This window comes from Centropristis striata, chromosome 5 (assembly GCF_030273125.1).
Source record: "Centropristis striata isolate RG_2023a ecotype Rhode Island chromosome 5, C.striata_1.0, whole genome shotgun sequence".
Classification (NCBI taxonomy): domain Eukaryota; kingdom Metazoa; phylum Chordata; class Actinopteri; order Perciformes; family Serranidae; genus Centropristis; species Centropristis striata.
In genome coordinates, this window is record NC_081521.1 from 1,714,260 (window position 1) to 1,736,950 (window position 22,691).

General features: G+C 38.2%; 1 protein-coding gene and 1 long non-coding RNA gene across 2 annotated transcripts; both read right to left on the reverse strand.

The window, feature by feature from the left end:
* Window positions 1-4,530: 4,530 nt before the first annotated feature.
* Window positions 4,531-10,178, reverse strand: LOC131971084 (uncharacterized; the record flags this gene model as incomplete). Its single annotated transcript, XM_059332383.1, has 3 exons — window positions 4,531-6,434; window positions 6,562-7,776; window positions 9,533-10,178. Coding segments are annotated over 3 exons (3,765 nt in total), but the record flags the coding sequence as incomplete, so codon positions are not given.
* A 3,272-nt stretch (window positions 10,179-13,450) lies between these two features.
* On the reverse strand, window positions 13,451-20,258 carry LOC131972348 (uncharacterized). The gene is made up of 3 exons (XR_009394458.1): window positions 20,135-20,258; window positions 19,383-19,441; window positions 13,451-13,510 (listed from the first exon to the last, which is right to left on the reverse strand). It is a non-coding gene; the product is annotated as an uncharacterized LOC131972348 (long non-coding RNA).
* Window positions 20,259-22,691: the final 2,433 nt, after the last annotated feature.

Sequence of the window (22,691 nt, forward strand, 5' to 3'; positions counted from 1 at the left end):
AGCATCTCACCCAAACAACACTTTTTGAAATAAGTTACACTTGTATCACAATTTACAATTTTAAATTTAATTACTGACGAAGGATGAAGCTCTTAACTAAATAATTTACCTCCACAAATCAATCTGATTCTGATAAAGCTATAAGTCTCTCTTCTAACAAGTTTTGAAGGTTTATTTACACCATCAATTCTAAAAGTTTAAAGGTTTATTTACACCATCAATTCTGACAGTTTAAAGGTTTATTTACACCATCAATTCTAAAAGTTTAAAGGTTTATTTACACCATCAATTCTGACAGTTTAAAGGTTTATTTACACCATCAATTCTGACAGTTTAAAGGTTTATTTACACCATCAATTCTAACAGTTTAAAGGTTTAGTTCACCCCAACACTAAACAGTTGGACGGGTGTACAAATATAAACAAATATATATACATATTTGGGTGTGATTAAATGTACATGCATGGGTTTTATATATATATATATATATATATATATATATATATATATATATATATATATATGTATATATATATATATATGTGTGTATATATATATATATACATATATATATGTGTATATATATATATATATATATATATGTGTGTGTGTGTGTGTGTATATATATATATACACACACATATATATATATATATATATATATATGTGTATATATATATATATATATATATATCCTTTATTTAACCAGGTTAAAAGTCTCGTTGAGATTAAAAAATCTCTTTTACAAGAGAGACCTGGCCAAGAAAGCAGCATAAAAAGTGACCAGTTACAACATTTAAATACATGTTAACATAAACAATTAAATACAAATACAGCCATGTCAACATCAGTGAAAAAGACTCATACGGGGCATCACACCGACTAAGGGAAATTATTTCTTTATCCTTTAGAATCTATTTAAATTCACAAATTGTGATCAACTCAGACAATTTCAATTCTTTTTGCAGATTGTTCCATGATTAAAGGTTTGTTACACCCATGTTTTCTTTACATTTTATCACACCCAAATATGTATTTTTGTTTACATTTATATAATTTACACATGTTGTGTGGAGGACATACATTTTGCTGTCAACTTCATGTCAACAAAATACTTTGATGACATTAAACAAATAATGTGATTCACATTCAATACCCACACGCGGATCGTCGTTTTCATCCATGTCCAATAGTTGCAATAGTTTGTAATGCTTCCACGGAAATTGGGGACGCTGTCGCAAAATACAAGAGGTCTAGAAATGCAGGTCCAGATCTACAGGTCTAAATCTGCAGACACATCCTACTCTCTTAGTGGGGCAGCATAGCTCAATATATCATAACAATCATTCATTTTTTTTAATAAAAGCACCAAATTTGGCAGATGTGTTGATAATTATATTGGGAACAAAACTGGATATTGGGTCATCACAAATTCAGACCCCGGTTGCCATGGCAGCCAATTTTTTTAAAATGGTTACCAGCAGTTGGTTAAACATTCCTTTCCCATTGGGCCCACATGCAATAATGGACATAATCTAGATCCTATAACCCTGAGAACCAAAGCAAATACTCACTCACACTTTTACAGACTTTAACAAAGTAATTGGTCATCTCATTATATAATAATGTTATTATATTGTGCCAAAAATCAGTAAAAAAAAACTGTTGGTACAGATGGTGGATGCTAGAGCAAATATGGTACAGATGATTTTTAAAAGTAATTACTCACTTATGTATGTGTTATTATATGTATGCACTTTATTTTGCATGTTTACAGACACCCCCATTCAATTTAAAGAATTTCCAATTTGAGTTTTAAAGGTACAGATCACCCCGGGGTACAGGGACGTTGAAGTGTTTTCTGGGAGGGGGGGCTGTGGACCTCAGAGCATCTATGGGGATCAAATTCTTTGGACATTTAAAGTGAAATGCATCACTCTGGTGCACTTTGAGAGCAAACTTAAGAGGATCAACTATCTAATAAATAACCTAGCCTGTACACACCTGCTGAACGTAGCCTAGGACGATGACAAGGACGATGTTAAGAGTTTGTTTTTTTGAAGAACAGATGAGAGGAGAGTAAAATCATTTTGACTATTTATTTAAGACAATAATGAAAGAGTGAGCATGTACATCAACCTTCTCTGTTCAGAAATCACAGGCTGCTAAGCAGTTAGCTGTAACCACCTCCCAGAAAAGGATGCCTAACTTACTTTTACACAGAGTTTTATAATATGAATGTGCGACTATCTGATTGGTCAAAACTGTTGGGGCAGCACCATGGTTTAGACTCGGCCCGCCCATTACGTTAGCAGACAGGCTATAGTCCTAGCCTCTTGGTGCTTCAGCTTCCGGTCACCGCCCTGTGGAAGGAAAAAGCTAACAGCACACTACTGTGTCTTGTCTAGTGTTGGTCAGTGCCTGTCTCCACTTGGGCCCGTTACCTTGTCTAGTGTTGGTCAGTGCCTGTCTCCACCTGGGCCCGTTACCTTGTCTAGTGTTGGTCAGTGTCTATCTCCACCTGGGCCCGTTACCTTGTCTAGTGTTGGTCAGTGTCTATCTCCACCTGGGCCCGTTACCTTGTCTAGTGTCGGTCAGTGCCTGTCTCCACCTGGGCCCGTTACCTTGTCTAGTGTCGGTCAGTGCCTGTCTCCACCTGGGCCCGTTACCTTGTCTAGTGTTGGTCAGTGTCTATCTCCACCTGGGCCCGTGGCCTTGAATTGGCCCTCAAATTATGTGGTGATGTGCAAAGCGTTATCAGTATGTCCTTTCTGTTGATACTCTTTATTTCTGTGTGCTGTGCCTGGCATATAAGATGTGTTTTGTGCTTTGCTAAATACATTTCTAAGCTTCATTTTTATTAAAAGTCATAATGCAGAATATTGCTATTTTTTATTAATCTCCAACAGTCCCTCCTTTTACACCTCTTTGAGGTGTAACAAACTGTAACAAACCAATTTTGTCCCTAGTGGAGAGAAAAGTTATAACTCCCTCCTTTTACACCTTTTAAGGTGTAATAAACAGATTACTCTGTAGGGACTGTCGGGATTTGTATTTATTTTTAGTTGGCAAGCATATCTACGTTTTTTAGCTTATTTACAAAAAGCAGTTGAGAGAGAGAGAGGTATATATATATACATCTCCTAGGTTACATATATATATATAATATAAATATATATAACCTAAAGCTATGACATTTATATTTTAAGGTAAAACTTTCATAAAAACACACTTCTATTAGCATTATAAACACGATAGATGACTTGGTTGACATGTCATATTAAAAGCCATTTTAAAATAGAATTTTGGCATTGCTTTTTTTGCTCTTTTGATCTGCTACTGTTAATCATCATTTTGTCTGTCTGTGTACTGTTTTATGGTGGGCCATCATAAATAAGTCCATGTACATCCATGTACTACGGGGCTGTTTTGTGGGATTTTTTTTTTGTAAAGTTCCTGTACTTTTCATTTGATAACAAAATATCGTAGGTGGAAATACAACCCTGTTTTTAGATAATGACGGTTGTTAACAGCACAAAGGAATTACAGTTTTTCTGTAGATCGAAGTTTTTACCAGTTTTTCTTTGGCTTTTAAGACAACACATTTCCCAATTGTACATTTGAGAAAAAAACCTAAAAGAGGCTATTGTCACTCATTTTATAACAGTGGTGTACATAAAGGAATGAAATTGTGTTTTTCGCATTCATGGTTATAGACAAAAAGAACTGAACAGAAGATGCAAATAAAAAGATAAAGAAACTGATAAAAAAAAAGATGACATACTGGTTATACTGTACAGCTCACTGTTGCGTCAACAAGAGTCAAGACATTGCTGAAATAAACAGTAATCTTACCGGCAACACAAACAATAAAAAAAAAGATAAAATTGAAGCTTGGACTACAATACAAATCTTTCATACAATTGAACAAAGCCACGAGTCGTCTGGGTCTTTTTTCAGGTCAATAATTTCTTTCTCATGTGTTTTTGCAGATATATTACATCATTGTCATTCGTCATCAGTTGCTCTTTTAACTCATCCCGCTCTTTGTTGTGTTTTTTTCTGGAATTCATCCATTTTTTCTTCTTTGATATGTTCATCTGAATCCGTCTGTATCAGTTCATAAATGTTCTGTTCATGTTGCTTCTCTAAATCATCAATTTCTCCGTTTGGACTTGGCCAGTGGTTGGTAGTTTAGGTTGGGTGAGTCAACTTAGGCATGACAATAAACAGCAGCATAACTGTTTAGTTTAGTTTCCTCTGTCAAGTTTACACTTTTGCTGCTTAAATGTCCCACAATATTTGGTGCAGTAACATGACAGCGCTCATAAAAGCATTGACAATCACTGAAAGCAGTGTTGGGACCACATGTATGCCACAAAATATGATTAAAATGGCCATAAAAAACAGGGCTTTTGATGAAACTTGCTTCCTGTTTGGACACTTGGACCATAATACAATCTCTCAATTAATTGAACAAGACGATGAGCTGTCATGGCGCGTGCTCTGCTGCTGCTTCTGCTTCTGCTGCTACTGCGGCCACAGCCGCTCCCACAGCCGCCACAGAAAGTGCTGCTGCTGTTCTCCGTCCGAGTCGTCCATCAAAAGTTTCTCTTTCAGCTCCTTCATTTCTTTCTCATGTTTTTTTCCCAGTTCATCTCTTTTGACCCTTTGGCTGTCTCCGTCATTGGTCTTGAGTTTTTTTTCCAACTCTTTCTTTTCTTGTTCATGTTTCTTCTGCAGCTCGTCTATTTTTTCCCTTGCAATCTTTTGGTGTTGTTCCAGAAGTTCCTGTTTGAATTCATTAATTTGTCTTTCATGTTTTTTTTGCAAAACATCCAACTCCTCCTCCTTTTTAAGATTATCCACCTCTTTTTTGTGTGTTTTCAGCATCGTCTCCATTTTATTCCTGTTTTCTGTCTTTTCGAAAAGAAGTCTCAGTATCCCATCAGACATTTCCTCACGTAGTTCATGTATATTTTGTTTCAGATTCTTTTCTTGGTGAGTTGAGAGGTTCTTCAAGGATTCATATTCATCCTTCTGCTCTTGCATGTCTCTCTCCTGCTGTTGCTTCAGATGCGTCACTTCATCCGTGTGTTTTTTTATCTGAGCTGCAAAGTCTTTCTGTTTTTTCTCCTTGAATTCATTGAACTCCTCCGCTTTATTTCTGGCCTCCTCTTCATACTTCTTCTTCATTTCTTCCAGCTTTGTCTTATAGTTTTCTTCTTCCTGTTTCCACTTCCTCTCCTCCTCTTCCCTTTTAACTTCATCTGCTTTTGTTTTTCTTTCATTCTTTTCTTTTTCTTGGTCATATTCGTCTTGAAGCTCTTTAAGTTTCTTTTGTTTCTGTTTTTCTTCTTGATCTCGTTTCTCCCACCACTCTTTTCTTTCCTTCTCCCTGTTCTCTCGTTCTTTTTTCATCTGTTCTCTGCTCGCCTCCAGCTTTCTGTCAATGTTTTCCTTTGAATTTGACTCAGATCTTATTTTTTGCTCATAAGCTTTAACTCTTTGTTCCCACTCCTCTTGTTGTTTTTTTTCCTGTCGTTTTCTCTTCCTGTCTTCTTGTACTCTCCTCTCCTGTTCTTTCTTTCTCTTCTCACATTCTTTGTTGATTTTTTCCTCCTTTTGCTGAAGTTCTTTTTCTCTCTGTTCTCTTTCTTTTTCAATTTCTGCTCTCTGTTTTTCCATCGTTCTTTTCATCTTTTGCATTTGTTGCTGATGTTTTCTCTGGAGTTCCTCCCTCTCTCTCTGAATCTCTTCTTCCTTCTCCTTCAGGATCTTCTCCACTTCTTTCTGTATCGCTGCCTCGGCCTCTTGCAGCATCTCATTGGTGTAGCAGCTGCCTCCATTCTCCTTCACCATGATGTCGATCTTTGTCACCAGCTCTTTGACTTGTTTGTGGTTTTGTTTTGTGTTATTGAACACATGGTATCTTCCTCCACAGTCAGAAATCAGTTTCTTAAAGGAAGCATCACAGTCTTCTTCAATGTATTCCTCAATAGAACTCTTATCCCGTTCCAGTGAATCTCCTCCAGTTAAAAGAATGATGGTGAACTTTTCAGCATTCTTCCCAAAGCCTTTCTTGATCAGTTTCAATGTCTCCTTCTCCTCTGGAGTGAGTCGTCCAATGTGTAACACCAGCAGGAAGACATGTGGTCCTGGAGCCAGAAGACTGATGCATTTCACCATCTCCTCATTAATCTCTTCATGAGACAAAGTTGTGTCAAACAGACCAGGAGTGTCGACCACAACAACAGGACGACCGTCCACTGCACCCTGTGCTTTCTGACAAAACTTGGTGACTGAGTTTTGGCTCGACTTGGCTTTAAACTTCGTTCCTCCTAGAATGGTGTTTCCTGAAGAACTCTTCCCACAGCCAGTCTTCCCTATCAGCACAATCCTGAGACAGTCTGGGTTCTGCTGCTCTTCTTCACCTGTGAAACAAGAACAACAGGAGATACTTTAAACATTCACAGCAGCTACAGCAAATGAGCAAGATCTGTAATATGGAATGCGGTTAAGGATACAGAAAAAAACATTTAAAATAAAATAAAAACTTACCATTTATCTTGTTCTTCTGATTCAGCCTCTCAAGTTCAGTTTGCAGCATGTTGATCTGTTTCTCTTGATTTTTGAGCTTTTCTATTTGTGCCTGTGCAAATGCTACAGTTGTGTAGCAATGTGGTTTGATTTTAGAAGGACTGATTTTTTCCACAGCATCCAACAGCTTTGGGATCTGCTGCTGGTCCCTGATGTTGAGGACAAACTGTCTTCCTCCACAGTTCTGACGGAGCTCCTGGATGTCCTTGTTTTTCTTCAGAAAGTTATCAACAGCTGGAGCTGTAGGATCTGACTCCACAGTGAACAGAATCATGGTGAAGTCATTGACTCGAGAGCTGAAAGTGTTCTGGATGGTCTTCAACTCTCCCTTGTCTTCATCAGTGAGGGGACCCACAGGAAGGACCAGGATGAAGGCATGGATGCCTTCAGGATCACAGAGGGAGATACAGCTCAATGATTCCTCCATCACTTCCTCCTGAGGTTTTCCATTCAATGCAGGCAGCTCCACCAGGGAAACCCTACGTCCACACACCTCTCCCTGATGTTTAACACACCCTGAGCTGGAGACTGAATGAAGCTCTGTCTCACCTAAAATGGCCTTGGCTGCTGAGGTCTTCCCTGCTCCTCTCCTCCCACACAGAACCACGTTCAAAGTTGGTTTCATGTGTTCAGACTTTGGTCTGATAATCTCTTCATTGAAGGTGAGGAAGGCTCCTCTGTTTTCTTCCACAATGTTCTCCATCTTCTTCATTAAATGTCCATGGTCATTTTCAACCATGCTGTAGAGCCTTCCTCCACACTCACTGAGGAGCTGATTCACACAGACATTTGTTTCACTCTCCTCATGCGTCAGGATGACCATTGAGTGTTTAAAGGCATTTTGACCAAACAAACTGAGGATGAACTTCAGTGTTTGTCCGTTCTTCTTTGAGAAATCAGAAGGTTTCACTAACAGCAGCAGAACATTTGGTCCAGGAGAACAAAGAGTCACACATTTCTTCATCTCTTCTCTAACATCTTCCACAGACAGACTGAACAGGTCTGGAGTACTCACTGCTGTTAATGTTTTTTCTCTTGATTCATCATGGGCTACCTCACATTGCTTGTATGAGAACCAATAACCAGGTTCAATTTTTTTCCCCCCAGTGATAAAGTTGCATAATGTTATCTTTTTGTCCTCCTTTTTTCCAAACATCACAATCCTGAGACCAGGTGCTATGAAATAACAAAGACATAACATTAGTTAGAAAGATTCCAGTGACACATTCTCGTTCATCAATTCATTATGTTTCCAATCTGTCATTAGATTTAGACGATGCAGACATTATTCAGGGGCTACTATTGCTAAGGTGGTAGAGTGATAGTAGCTTGGTGGCTTCGGCCAATAATGATGAATGTGTGTGTGAATGGGTGAATACTGACAAGTCGTGCTTTAAGTTAAATGAAGTGCACTTATATAGCGCTTTTATCCAAAGTGCTTTACACTACAGACTGACTCATTCACCCGTTCACACACACATTCATACTGGTGGCAGAGGCTACCCTAAACGGTGCCACCTGCCACCATTGGGAATTCATTCACACACCGATGAATGCAGCATCAGTATCAGTATCTTGCTCAAGGATACTTCAACATGTAGGCTGCCATGGTCAGGGATCGAACCACCGATCAGTGCTCTACCAATTAAGCCACAGCCGCCCCAGTACAGTTTGTGTCAAGTTTTTTTAGTGTAAATATTCAGCACTAAATGTGCTAGCATTGCTTAGCTCTGTTACTAACTGCATCCATTTGGCTTCCGTTAGAGCTTGGAAAACACTGTGCACACCACTCATCATTCTGTATGCCCTTTTTTTGTTGTTGTGCCACTGCAGGTATGGAGATGATTTTGTGATGCTTGTGTATTAATATTTGTGCTTAAACTGTTTTGAGGCACTTAGTTAATATATATAAATATGAGTTAATTCATATATACACATATTGAATGCAAATTTGATAAGTTTGGTAGTTATTTGATGTCTTTGTCTTGTTTAAATTATTTTGTTGGTGTTTTATTGTCTTATAATAGTCGAAATATAGTGATAACATGTTAAAAAAAATATCCGTCTTCTGCTTTGACCGGAGAGCTTGGAGAACACTGTGCACATCACTCATCAATCTGTATGCTGTTTTTTTATGTTGTGCCACTACAGCAAAGAGCCGTGTGTGGAAATCCTGGGTCTCCTGATTTATTTGAACACAACGCAGCGAGTATACAGAGCGGTTATAGATGCGTTCTATAAAGGCATGAAATATTATAATTGTTTATGTGGAATAAGAATAAAGGATCTATCTATTTAGTTAATGTGTTTACATGGACATTAATAAGCCACTTATGATTATGTTTTTTGTAATATCATATTTATGTGTTAGAACAAGTATACACCATATCCTTTGTTCAGAAACCTGAGTATTTGGACCACAGGTATGCCACAGATTCATTTTTCATTTATACATATTGGACTGGATTGAATTCTGGCTCCCTTTGTTCTCCAACAGAGGATCTGGGTCTGCATTAGGGACACACAGTCCTCAGAGGACCATTTCTTACCTGAGCAGGCACAACTTACGATTACCTTAATTTTATTTCTGCTCCAATCATCATTGTTATATTTCTGTGACATCACTTGGCTGAAGCCTAACCCTAACCCTTTTAGAGTATTTGGATTCCTCAAGAGAGAGATAAGGGCATATTTGGTTTCATGAAACCAGGATAAGGTCATTGGTCAAATACATAAACAGGATACTCCAAATACCTGATCATAACATGTTATTTATAGCTATGTGAATACACTGGCTATATATGGATAATAGAAACATGATTTACTTACATTGTTGGGACGGGGTATCATTACTGGGAGCTTTCAGTATGAATCTACAGTCATTTGTGGTTATTAAAAAGTTCTTATTAACTAATAACTGTCCTGCACTTACCAGCAGCCTTTGGTGGATCCAAGTAAGAATGGGCTCCTGCAGATTTCAGGATTTTCTGATCAGAACCTGCATCCTTAAATACATCACAGCTCACATGCTCTCCATTGCTGTGGGTCACAATTTCATCCAAACATTCTAACAACTTCGGAAGCTCAAGGATCTTCTGCTCCAGATGTCTGCATTTACACATTTTCACCAGGTCTTTTAATGGCTTCTCTGGATCATCGTTATCATTGTAAGTTGAACTCTCCTCTCTGGGTGGTGATATCAGAACCAGAGAATGATCAAATGATTGATCACTGACGTTTTCAAGGATTGATTTAAGTCTCTGTTTGTGTTCTTCAGTGAAGCCTTCAGGCTGTAGAACCAGCAGGAACACATGAGGTCCAGGATCAGAGAGTCTCACACAGTTTTCTACATGTTCTGTCAGTTTGTGTTCAGAGATGTGGGGATGCAGCAGATCTGGAGTGTTGATGAGAACTATTTCTTTGTCCTTTGACTGTCTTCTGTGTCTCACACAACAGTCTGGTTCTTCCTCAGTGCTGAACAGAGTCTCTCTCAGGATTAAGTTCCCGACTGAACTCCTCTCAGACCAGCTGTTCCCCAGCAGAACAACTCTCAGCTCAGACACTGGATAGAAAACAATTATTCATTAACTTTGTGTAGACTTCAGTAAAAATGAATAAAATGAACCAGAATTTTCCATTTATGAGGAAATAAAGGCTTCTTATGGTGGATGTTTAAGCTAGTATAGTCTTGAAAGTTCAAAGTCACCTGTAAGCTTGTAGGATTCAAATAGCATGGGAGTGTGCCTGTACCTACCACCAGCCAAAACTGTTATTAGGGCAACTTGAAGAGTTGCAGGATCGGTATGCTATTACTTTTCTCTACGGAATACTATTTTTTTGCGACATAGGTCGCGAAAAACTGCCCAAAATTTTGCATTGAAATGAATGGGACGGCCGACAAAAAATGAGCGAAAAAGAACAATAATTGGAGATTTTCAAACGTCTACTTCTCCGGCATAATTTCACCTAGAGACTCCATTTAAACTTTAAACAGTAGACACAAGTCTTGTGTATTGGTGTATTAATCCACGTTTCGATAGGTCATATAGTTTTTTATCAATCCCTGTTAAATGGTAAACAGGGTTTTCCCTGCCATTATACGGCTTAGGCGCGGCGCCCAAGCATTTTTGCCTCCCGCCTAAGAGAAAAAATAGTACCTTCTGTTTAAAAAAAAACCTGTGCGCCGCTGCTGAATGAATGAATTACGTGCGCTGCTGTGAAATTTCACATGATCATTAATATCAATGCACCACTAATGATACTCGCACTGTGTGAGCACAACAACACACAAAGTTATTTTCGACTTGTTTTGAGTCATCAACGAGCGCATCAAATCCTGTCTGACCCTCTTAGGACATCAACGTAAAAGGGAGCGTTCAAGCTTGTTCACGGTCTATATAGCGAGTAATAGGGCCACGGCCTCACTCCATGTCTCACCTGCGTGTGTGCGCGCGCTGAACTAAATCCAATCAACCTGTCCGGGCGGTAGGGTCATATATATATATATATATATATAAACACCTTTCTTGTATATATCTACGGGTAGGGGGGCCATCCGTCCGGCTTTAGGCCGGACAGTCCGGCTTTTAAATGCCCTGTTCGGCTGCAGGCGCAGCCGACCATTTTCGTGTCGTGAACTATCAACACATGGCTCATTAGAATATTCAAATGAGCCATGTGTTGATTCGCCACAACGCGCTCACGCAAAGTTGCTACCAAAGCAGCAAAGGCAAAGCAGCTATCGAGAGACATGCTAGCACAAGCATCGAGCTAATCGGAGTACAACTCTGCTTAAAACCGGATCATACCAAACAAATATCTGCTTGCTTGTCCGCAAAGTGTCCTCCTTTTTGATGTGAAGGAAATGGCCACCGTACCGGGCGTTCACAGGTCAAGATACACTGTTGCATATGCCGTTCGTTAGCCGCGAGCTAACATTAGCTAACAGTTAAAGTTGTTTTAATCACACTAAATTGTGACTTAGTGTTTTGAATAACTTCCTGTCGCTAAACACATGCCGCTTTCAAAAGAAGAGTGCAGTGTGTTAACAGAATTTACCACAGCATTTACAAAAAGACTCAAAATAAGATGCCTTAAATAAAATATACAAGAACCCTTATTCTCCTTTAAAATCAATCTTAAAATAGGCATTGATTAAGTTCAGTGTATATGATGGAATAGTGGAATTAGATCTGTGGGAGGCCACCAAATTTGGGCTTTTATGGAAAAAAAACACTGGCTGGCTGCTCCATGTCCTAGTGGAAAGCATGTTGACAGCAATTAAAAATGACACAGTATTGGATAACAAAGATTTTATAATACTGTATCTCCCGACTGTGAAAAATGTTATGTGAGGTGTTTGCTCTCATTTAGCCCCACCCCGCCAGCCAGGAACTTCTGCCATGGAGAAGTTTGTTCGGCGGTTCTACAGGACCAATTCAGCCAGAAGAATTAAATGTTCAAAAGGGGGCTGTGAATTGTGCAAATAAAGTGTAAATTACAACTAAAGCAAATTGAATCTGCTTTTCAGTTACCTATAGTAATGATAGTGGTCAAAATTATGTGAAATTGCACAGTTTTTGGTAAAAAAAAAGCTTTTTAAAAAAATGTAAGGCCGAAGAACGCTAACCCCACTGCTTCAGCTGCCCACCCCCCTAAGACCTCTAAAAACCCAGGGAAAACCCTGGTAAATGGACCTGCACTTTCTAGTCACTTTGCGACCACTCAAAGTGCTTTACACTACAGACTGCGCTCATTCACCCTTTCACACACACATTCATACTGGTGGCAGAGGCAGAGACCCTAAACGGTCCCACCTGCCACCATTGGGAATTCATTCACACACCGATGAACACAGCATCGGGAGCAATTTGGGGTTCAGTATCTTGCTCAAGGATACTTCGACATGTAGGTCGAACGGTCGACGGTCAGGGATCGAACCGCCAACCCTTCGGTTGGGGGCCAACCGACTCTACCACTCTTCAATGACCATGATAATTTTTGGAGAAATTCTGAGATTATAATGCACGGAATGTTCGTGTCACAGTGTGTGACATCATCACCAGAGTGTAGAGGGAGAAAAAATAAATACATTTGAAAACTGCGCTCCAGGCCGCAAATTCCACTCTACAGAAATAATATTTACATAGAAACGTAGGAAAATTAGTCTTCTCCCTCACAATCCTCTGGTAAAGCTGTCAGAGTTATAGTTTGGGCGTAGGACGCACAGATGCGCCACCAACACCCACCAACAGCCTCATTGTCTCCCATATTAAAAACACAGGAAGATTTCGGAAAAAAGGGAGATGTAACAGTTTTTTTAGATAGCTCTAACAAAGCTATTTTTTTGTTTTTCTTTAAAAAAAAACATATGTAGACGTTCAGGAAGAACTCGGGACGCTCAAAGTGAAGTCGGATCAATGATAGGTATTATGGTTTTGCCAAAAATGCTTTCTGTTCGAGGCCAGAAATTCCAGTCTGTCTACCTCTGCTGTCACTAAGCCGGAACAGGTGTCAGTTAATTCTGTTGATTGCTTTGATCTGATTGACTTTGATCTTTGATGTGATTACAGTTACAGATACACACACACACACGCGCGCACGTAAGTGCACACACTCCTCACACATGCATAGACATGCTTCAAACACACACACACACACACACACACACACACACATACACACACATTTTGAGGTTAAAGGGCATAGTTTGAAATCTCTGAAGAATCTCATCATAGTGTACACACACTGGCAGTAGCCCCCGTGGCCCTTTCAGAATTTCCCCCGAGGAAATTTTCTAGTTTATATATACTATACAGAAGAATATCCTACTCAGGTCAGTTTAACTCACTGTAAGGTGGTAGCCATTCCAAGCTTCTTCTCTTCTTCACAGGTTGTGAATCATTGGACACTGTAAGAACACAGAACAGTGATAAATTCCCATGTAATCTGCCTTTTGATCCAGAGTGAGAGTCTGCAGGTAAAACTCAGATACATTACTTTAATACTTCATTAAAAATCCCTTTGACCTGCTGCTGTCATCACAGGGGGAGAGGGATATGAACATATATAATATATACTCCATAAATTACTTACGAAATTATTCTTAGTTTAGCAAGAAAAAAATAAGCAATATTCTTTACCTGCAATACATATAATATTTGGTCATAATGACAATTGAAAAGTGGGAAATGGAGAGAATAACTTGTATGACAAAAAAAGCACTACAAGAATACATTCTTTGTTGTTCATATACTAAAAGTTTGTGAATTATTCAGCCTTTTGCAGTGTTTACGTTGTAAAAGATTAATTTTCCTTCAGTAGTTTGAACTGTTTGAAGCCTCACTGATGCAGTTTCCTAGCCTGGGTATACCCAGACTGCCTTGCGCGCTCGAATTTAATTTCAAACCTCCATCCAGTCTGGAAACCACGGCAGTTTCTTAGCCCTGTTTTATGGATCCAATCACAGAGCGGGGAGGGACGGCAAGACGATGACGCGTACTACTCGGCACTTGGAAGCTTGTAGTTTTCCGGATCCAACATGGCTGCTGCAGACGCGAAACTCTCTTTAGCTGTAGATGGTGTTTTGAATAGTTTAGAGCGAAAGTTGAAAGGCGAAAGGTCTCTTGGCGGCTCCGCTATGACTCTGCTGTGTCTGGTGGTCACCGCCGGTGATCTGGCTCCGAATCGGGGGACAGCGGAGCCTCCAGAGACCCGCAGCAGCTTGTTTGTTGCCCATAAAATCAGTGGATGTGTGTGGCTGAATGACATGAGGGGGAATAAAGCGTGAAAATAAATAATCTTGCAGAAAGCGAGAACTGGAGAAGCAAAGCAGCAGCAACACTCTCTCACAGACACACACACAACAAACGTCCATCTCTGTTGCTCTACTACGTCATCTGGTATAACTGATCTGATTGGCTAAGAGCTACCTACAGACGCTTTGATAGACATTCTAAGCGTCCAATAAACGGCTCTGGAGGATCGTAAACCACGCCTCCTCTACGGAGAAATGCATTGTAGGTTGCCAGACTAGCCCTCATTTGAGAATAGTCTGGTGTTAGCCAGGCTAGCAGTTTCCTTTAATCAAAGTTACTTTTGAATTTATATTTTTTAGGACAGTGCAAAGCATATATGCATAAAGAATATTCAAAAGAATATATTCTCCTCAGATGATCACCAGTCCTTAGTCGTCATCAAACACCTGGGGATTAGTAACACTTTTTACTCCTAAATCAATTAGACACATTTGTTTGAGTATATTCCAGGTGAGATTCTCTTCATTATAATCTCAGCACTGAAGCCAAACTCACCTGAGACAACCTTTCCTCTCAGAGTGGACAGGTCAGTGAACACAACGACATCTGATCAACAGCTAAGTTAATGTTTAACAACTATAAAAGTTATGAGTCTGGACCTGGAGATCCTGTTTCATATATGATCCATTTTCTTTTTTTAACAAAATGATAACAAGCACTGGTGTATATATGACATTTAACACCCCGTTACCCAGAAACAGTCCTACCTAGCAGGACTAACATTAAGCAGCAATGAAAGTTAAAGCTCTTCTTAATACACTACTCACATACACACAGTGGGCCTCATTCATGAAACGTGAGCAGAACGAATTTGTGTGTAAACCGTTCGCAGACGGAAATTTACGTGCATCTCCGCATTCATCAATATTTTAGTAGCTCCGATCTTTTCGTAGCTACTAACAAAATCTACACATGCTGCTGACCACACGTAGTGCTTGTGTAAATTTAAGAACGCATATAAATAATGCTCGTCACTGTTGGAAATTACAATTTTAATTCATAATGCGTTCTGTTATGTACACAATACGCAGATGCCTTTGAAACATGTGATATAAACATGGCAAACGATTAAAAATATAACATATTTAGTTAAATTAGTTGGCAATTGGCGGGATTAAGATTCAGATTAAACTCATAATTGTGAATTATCTATGTAAATTGACGCATCCTGCCTGCAGTTCTCAGAGGTATCATTAAATTAATGCCAGAGTATATCCAATTTCCATATGGCGCACAACGGCAGACAGAAGTAATGCAGGGGTTCAGCGCAGTTGCAAACATGCCAGGTGTTATCGGTGCCATAGACTGCACACACGTACGCATCAAGGCTCCATCCGGTGATGCATTTGCTTACATTAACCGGAAAAACTTTCATTCCGTGAATGTGCAACTGATCTGTGACGCAAAGTGTGTGTTGTTAAACGTTGTGGCATGGTGGCCCGGTGGGACGCATGACGCAGTCATCCTGCGTAATTGCGCAGTTGGCACGCGTTTGGAGGATGGAGCTGTGAGAGACGGCTGGCTCATTGGTAAGAATATAGCCTGCATAATCACATGTGTGTGTTATATATGGACTTACCTTTCTATATCCATAGGGGATAGGGGTTACCCACTGACGCCGTGGCTTATGACCCCACTGGCCAGCCCGCAGACACCACAGGAGCATACAATGAGGCGCACGCGGCTACTCGGGCCGTTGTAGAGCGCACCAACGGGGTATTTGGACTCTGAGCGTCCTCCTCCTGTGGCAGATGTACTTTTTTTGTGTGCGCTAATGCGTTTCTTTGCGTCAAGTTTAATGTCAAACCATTTACGTTTAACCTCTGCTGTAGTTCTTTGCACTACAGGAACCACATTTACTGCGTCCGTCACCTCCCTCCACGCTTTCGCTTTGCCTGTCCCTGTCACACCACTACTAACAGATGAAAATACAATTTTTTTTTGGACTCCACTTCTCCCAAAATAACTTCAATCTCCGCTTCGGAAAAATTCTTTTTTCTTTCTCGTTCTTTTTTTCTTTGTGCCATGACTGACAGGTCGACAGGATGCCTCTACACACCTCCTTATATGGTGGTCATTAGCAATTCATGGGCGGGGTTCATGCTAATTGCTGATTATCGGGAGCGCGCTGCCACCTTACGATGGATTGGCATTCATGATCATACACACGTGTTTACGATCAGATCTGAGTTTCCCGCGGCGTTCATGAATCCGGAGTAGGTTTTTAGTAGCGTAGGCTTTTATGTGCAAATCTACGCACAAATCTACTAACGTTTCATGAATGAGGCCCAGTGAGATTTGTTGGCTCTTCTACTCATTCTTCCTCTTCATAGTAGATGTGACAAGAAAGTATGCTGTCAAAATCCACAGTCCACAATGACACAAAATCAAGTGTAGTACTAAATTCCAGCTTTGTGGTTCTCTGGACAGTGTTTGTACAGCAGGTCCAGAGGGATATGTACTGGTTGTCAGTGTAGATACTTGAAGATCCCAGTGAGACACGTATTAAGTATACAAACAGACTGTCAGGAAAAATAATATGTAGCACTCACTCCCCTCAATAGACCTTTTACTAACGGCAGGCTTTTGGGTTCGTTAATTGTATTTTAACCCTAATTTATAAGTCATTTTTCAATAGTGATTTGGATTTCGTTTTTTAATACACAATCAACTGATACACCTAGATGAATTCACCTTTTAACCATAGGGCGGTAAATAAAATGTTTTTTATCTGAGTGTCTTTCTCCTAAAACATGAAATATAGTGACTTTAAATTGTTTTGTGTTGCTTCAACACTTTCCAGATACTCTAAACAACAATAGTTCAATGATAACTATCCTTTAGGCAGTCACTAGGCTTACTTTTAACTCCAGCAAAGGAAATATCACTCTCTTTAAAGAAAAATTAAAAAAATATTTACTTCAATTATTAAATGCATTCAAACAAAACACCAATACATTTTAACTGAAAATATGTTTAAAGTAAATTCTTTGTTGTCTTTTTTTTATCACAACACTTAGGCTAGATCATGAAATGAAAAATACCTTTTCAGTGAACAAGAAACACTTTTAAGTTCCCCCAAAAATATATGCAGGCTACTCCTTTAAGTTTCAAAAATACCTTCAAGTTACTCAAATTACATTCAACCCCCAAATATTTAGATTTTAGTAACTTTCAGTAATACAAACACATCTCAGTGGGCTCACACACACACATACACACAGCCGGCAAAAACAAAATAAACCCCTTTGCAGGTTTGATATGGTGACTTTTGAGTGCGAGGAAATCCAACATTACTCCCAACGATCAGGGAACAGTAAAGGAAAAGTGCTACCTCCGACCCAAAGGTCGGAAATACGTGGAAAACAGTGACTTTATCTTCAACATTTAGTCTGTTATGTGTCGTTTAATTTATCATTTGTGTTACTAAAAGTGTAGGATTACTTTGTAGTGGTATTTACACTCCCACTCTGTTAATTAAAGAGTTTGTGTGAGCATAGTAGGGGCGAAAAAGCTCAGTAAAAGTATAAAAAATATTATAGTTTTTCCCATATGTAAACTACATTAGTCTATAAGATGTAATACTGCACTTCTTTTTATTATATCCAGGAAATTGATAAGATTTAATTATATTTTTGTCTCTTAAGTATTTGCAGACCACAATTCCACCCTATATTTGGACCGAGAGAGGACACAACCATTTAACTGGATGTTGTACCAGGTAGCTGATGTTCTTCCCCAGAATAATTTTTAAATGCTCGAAAGACATCAAAACAAACATCAACTTGCTGTGGCCATGTTTTCAGAGGTTGAGCAATGAAACACATTTACCTCGGAAGTCGGAATTTCCAACTCGGATCTTTCCGAGTTCTGAGTGCAATCGAACGCAGCATTAGTCCGTTGGCTTTGATAGCGAATGCTAACAACACACTACGAGTTAGCTCAGTAGCTGGGCTAAGCTAAAAACAGTGCAGCTTCGATAGTAGTTCCGAGCAGAAACTTCTCGAGCTGAACACTAAACAGCAGTAGCTTCAGTGTCCGAGCAGACAGTCTCTTAGACACTGAAAACTACACACTTAACTTGTATCTGTAGACTTTCACACTCAAGGCCATCCTTGTCCCGCCTCGTCGCGTCGTCGTCTCTCTTTTTTTCTCTGTCAAGTTTTCCCCAAAAACACACACATGCTCCCACTTCCTGTCTCAACCTGTCAATCACACCTCAACCAAACAAATGACCTGGATCACAGTTCTTCTCAAACAGTACTTCTTATCTACCGATGAATTTCTTCAAAATAGAATGAAATATTTAACCATGTACCTTTGTGTCGTTTTAATCTTATTTATTGTACCTCACTCTTTTATCAAACTATTTTAACCTTTATGAATGATTCCTTTCACATTTTGAATACACTTTTAACAATAGTTTTAACCAAATTACAAATATACTACTAATAAATGATTATATACATTTTTACAGACACGCAGGAATGTGTGGATGGATGTTTATTCGCTTAGCGGCTGGCTATTTAGCTATGTTAGCTTGTCCATTCCACCTTTCTCTAATGCTACAGAAATTCTGAACTATAGCAATGTGCTTTTCTTCACTGTGACAAGAGGATCTGATTAATTTGTTAAATTTTATTTTACTCATTTAGCATAAATTATTTTTCCGGTTAGCATGTCTTGCTACTTGCACTATAGAGCCCTGGTTTGCCAGTGTTTTTTCTTTTTTCCTGATATCATACAGTATGTTAAAAACAACAAATTACCAATACAATGGAACTCTGTTGGCTTTGCACTGTTCTGAAAAAATATAAATTCAAAATTAACTTTAATTAAAGGAAACTGCACTGAAGGAAAATTAATCTTTTACAAAGTAAACACTGCATAAGGCTGAATAATTCGCAGACTTTTAGTATATGAACAACAAAGAGAATCACTGTTTCACAGTCTGACTGGACTCACCTGGTGCTGCAGCCGCCATGATGTCACTCTGCTGGAAACTGACGACTGAGTTTGAAAACCTAAAGAGAGGAGCAGAACATGTTCAAGTGTCTGGTTCATATGCTGCTGCACCATGTTACAGTAAAGCTCCCAACACACACAAACAAAAGCTTTCAAAAAACTGCTTTTTTGGTGAAGGTGCACTGTAAAAAAAAAACCCAAAAAACTGTTGAAACCAGCAGCTGTGGTTGCCAGGACTTTACCGTAATAAATACGGTGCAACTTTTTTTAATATAACGGTAAAAAAATATTTCTACTGTTGATTTCATGTTTAAGATTGCTATTTTATTCAATTTTTTACTGTATAAATAAAACGTTTTCCATCAAAAGAAACGCTGTTTTGCCATATAATTGACAAGAAAATACTTCATAAATGTAAAAAAATAAAAAGCATGTGATCTTAACAACCTTGGCATAAAAATGTGTTATATGGTAAATTGTATTGTACAGCAGGAACAGTTAAAATTAATGTGTTACCGATGGTGGTAAAACTTGCAATAGTAATCATGTTTTATAGCTGCTGTAATGTTTATCAAAAACATGATTGGGCTTCCTTGTTCATGTTGGATCTGGACTTCAGACTCAATAATGTCTTCGTATCAGTCATCACCAGACAGCGTGGAAGACTTTATAGCATTGGGAATTAACTTTCTAGAATTCATCAAACCTTCAAAACAATTAATTTAAAACATTCATTGCATGTCATGACTTACCTGAGGCAGCTGTAGCTGTTATTGTGGATCGTACAGTAGATCTCCCATCATGGAGCTTTCAAAGTATATCACAAGAAGGAATATATTCTCTTCAGAATATAATCTGTCCTGGGTGGTCAGCAAACACCTGGGGATTAATAACAACCACCTTTTACTCATAAACCAAGAATGTTCTTATGATTAGACACATTGGTTTGATTACATTTATGAGTGGGCAGCTGTTAACGTTAGAAGTGAGGAAATGGACAGTCTGTTACCTATATCACCTGTTTTAATTTGATTTTTTAACAAAGAGAAAAAAAAGATATAATAGCACCATATACAAATATTCTGCTGGGAACACAATTAAAATGAAATGTTATTTTAAAATCCATAACTAATACTAATAATTATGAAAGTTATACACTGTTTGAACTAATGTTTGGAGGGCCACTTGATTATGCTCACATTAGTTTTGTTCATTCAAAAGCAGTGGTGAAATGTAACTAGTACATTTACTTTTTTGGGGGTCAAATTGGTAAAAAGGCCTTTTGGGACTTTGGGAAAATTATACATTTTTCAATACAAATTTATAATATTAATAAAATTTAAGATAACATCACATAAGTGTGCTCAGAAACATTTCATAGATCTGAGACAAAGAAAATCTAATTCTGCAGAAAATATCTGTATGTAAAATCCTTGGATATAAAGAAAAAAAACATGTTCAGAAATAATACAGTTTGCTTGTTTGTTTGAAAAGCATGTGATCTTGTTTAGCTGAAGTGTCTTTGCAGATTTTTAAATCACACCTGCTCAAAAGCTGCCCGACTCAGGCCCCTCCCAGGAAGCCAATCACCACCATATAAGGTCAGGCATGGTTAAACTTTGTTCTGGGTTTGTCCAAACGCCCTTTTTGGTGTAAATCTGCTCCTAAACATGGTGTGTTCACTGGTGTGTGAGGGAGGGGAAAGTTTGGGTTAAATACAGAGTTTGAATTCCCCCATTGTGGGACTAATAAGGGAATATTAATCTTAATCCACACAGAATTAGTGACTATATTTGGGAATATAGCTACCTTTAAAGGGCGTGATCACTGTTTTGGGTGATTACATTTAACATCCAAAGATATTGAAAGAAAACATCTATTTGGCATACTCAGTGTTGCTGCCAGAAAGACCATGCAAGGAAATGGCTTCAGCTGGACACTCCATCTATAGGAGAATGATACGATATCATTTATGATTTTTTTGTAATAAAAAGAATGACTTTCGCACTGAAGCTTCAAGTAAATAAGTTTGATGAAATATGGCAGATATGTAAAGTGTATATTTCCCCAAAATGGCCATTTTTTGTTTAAATATTTTCCATATTTATGCAAGTCCAGTGGTATATGTAATGTATGACAGCATGCTTACATGTCTATTATTGTACTTTTTTCCTCTTTACAAACAAAATGTTTCTCCAATGTTCTCATTTTTGTTCAAATCATACTGTAAAAAGATGAAATAAAGAATAAAAAAAGCAAGTGATCTTAATCTTCTTGGCATAAAAACGTGTTATATTTTAACTTTGGTAATAAAACTTCTTTTGATTTTTTTAATTGCTTTTTGTTTTATAGCTGCTGTAATGTTTATCATAAGATGATTTGACGTCTTTGGACTCTGATCCATTTACAGAATAATAAAATGCATCAATAAATGTCTTAGTATCAGTCAACATCAGACACTGTTGGCAAACTGTTAGTATAGTTATTAATAGCAAACAATAAGTAGCTGCCATTACTTTAACAAAGACAAAAATGGTTGCCAAGTGGTATAGAATGTTCTGGTCGACCCTGTTAGAGGTGCTTCTACTAGAGCTAAATCAAATATAACTGCTGAATATCATCATGATGAGTATTTGAGTTGACTACATCAAAATTCATTAGTAGAACTCCAACAGGAATCTTTTTGTGTAAAATACCCATATAAATTAAGTTTACTTCTTCAAAATAAATTAATTTTTGACTCACAGATTACATGGTTTAAATATTTGTAATAATAAGTGTAAAATAAGTGTAAAATCAGTCAGTACAACAAATTTTTTAAAGTAAATCATAAGCAAATTTGCAGCTATATCGTACAAATATTTTCAATTATATTTACTCAGTTTTCCATACGGTTAACATAATTTTTCAGTTACAATTCACTGGTAATTAAGCCAAGTTTATTCATTCAGATGTACTGAATCAAAATATGACTTAAATGTACTCATTACTCATGTTTTGTTGAACCGATTTGAGAGCTTTCAAATCAACTCAATATTTTTGAGTGTAAAAACGTTACACTGATTAATTAAGTCATATGCAGTATTATTATTTTTAATGGCATGCAGGGACAAGATCTGACTTGAGTAATAATCTATCATTGGACCATCTTTATAGCATTGTGGTTGATCTTTCTACAAACAATTTATTCAAACAGTTCATTGCATGTCATGACTTACCTGAGGCAGCTGGGGCTCAGGCTGGGGCTGTTATCTTGGATTGAAACCCTAACCCATCATGGAGCTGTGCAAGAAAGAATATGTTCTCTTC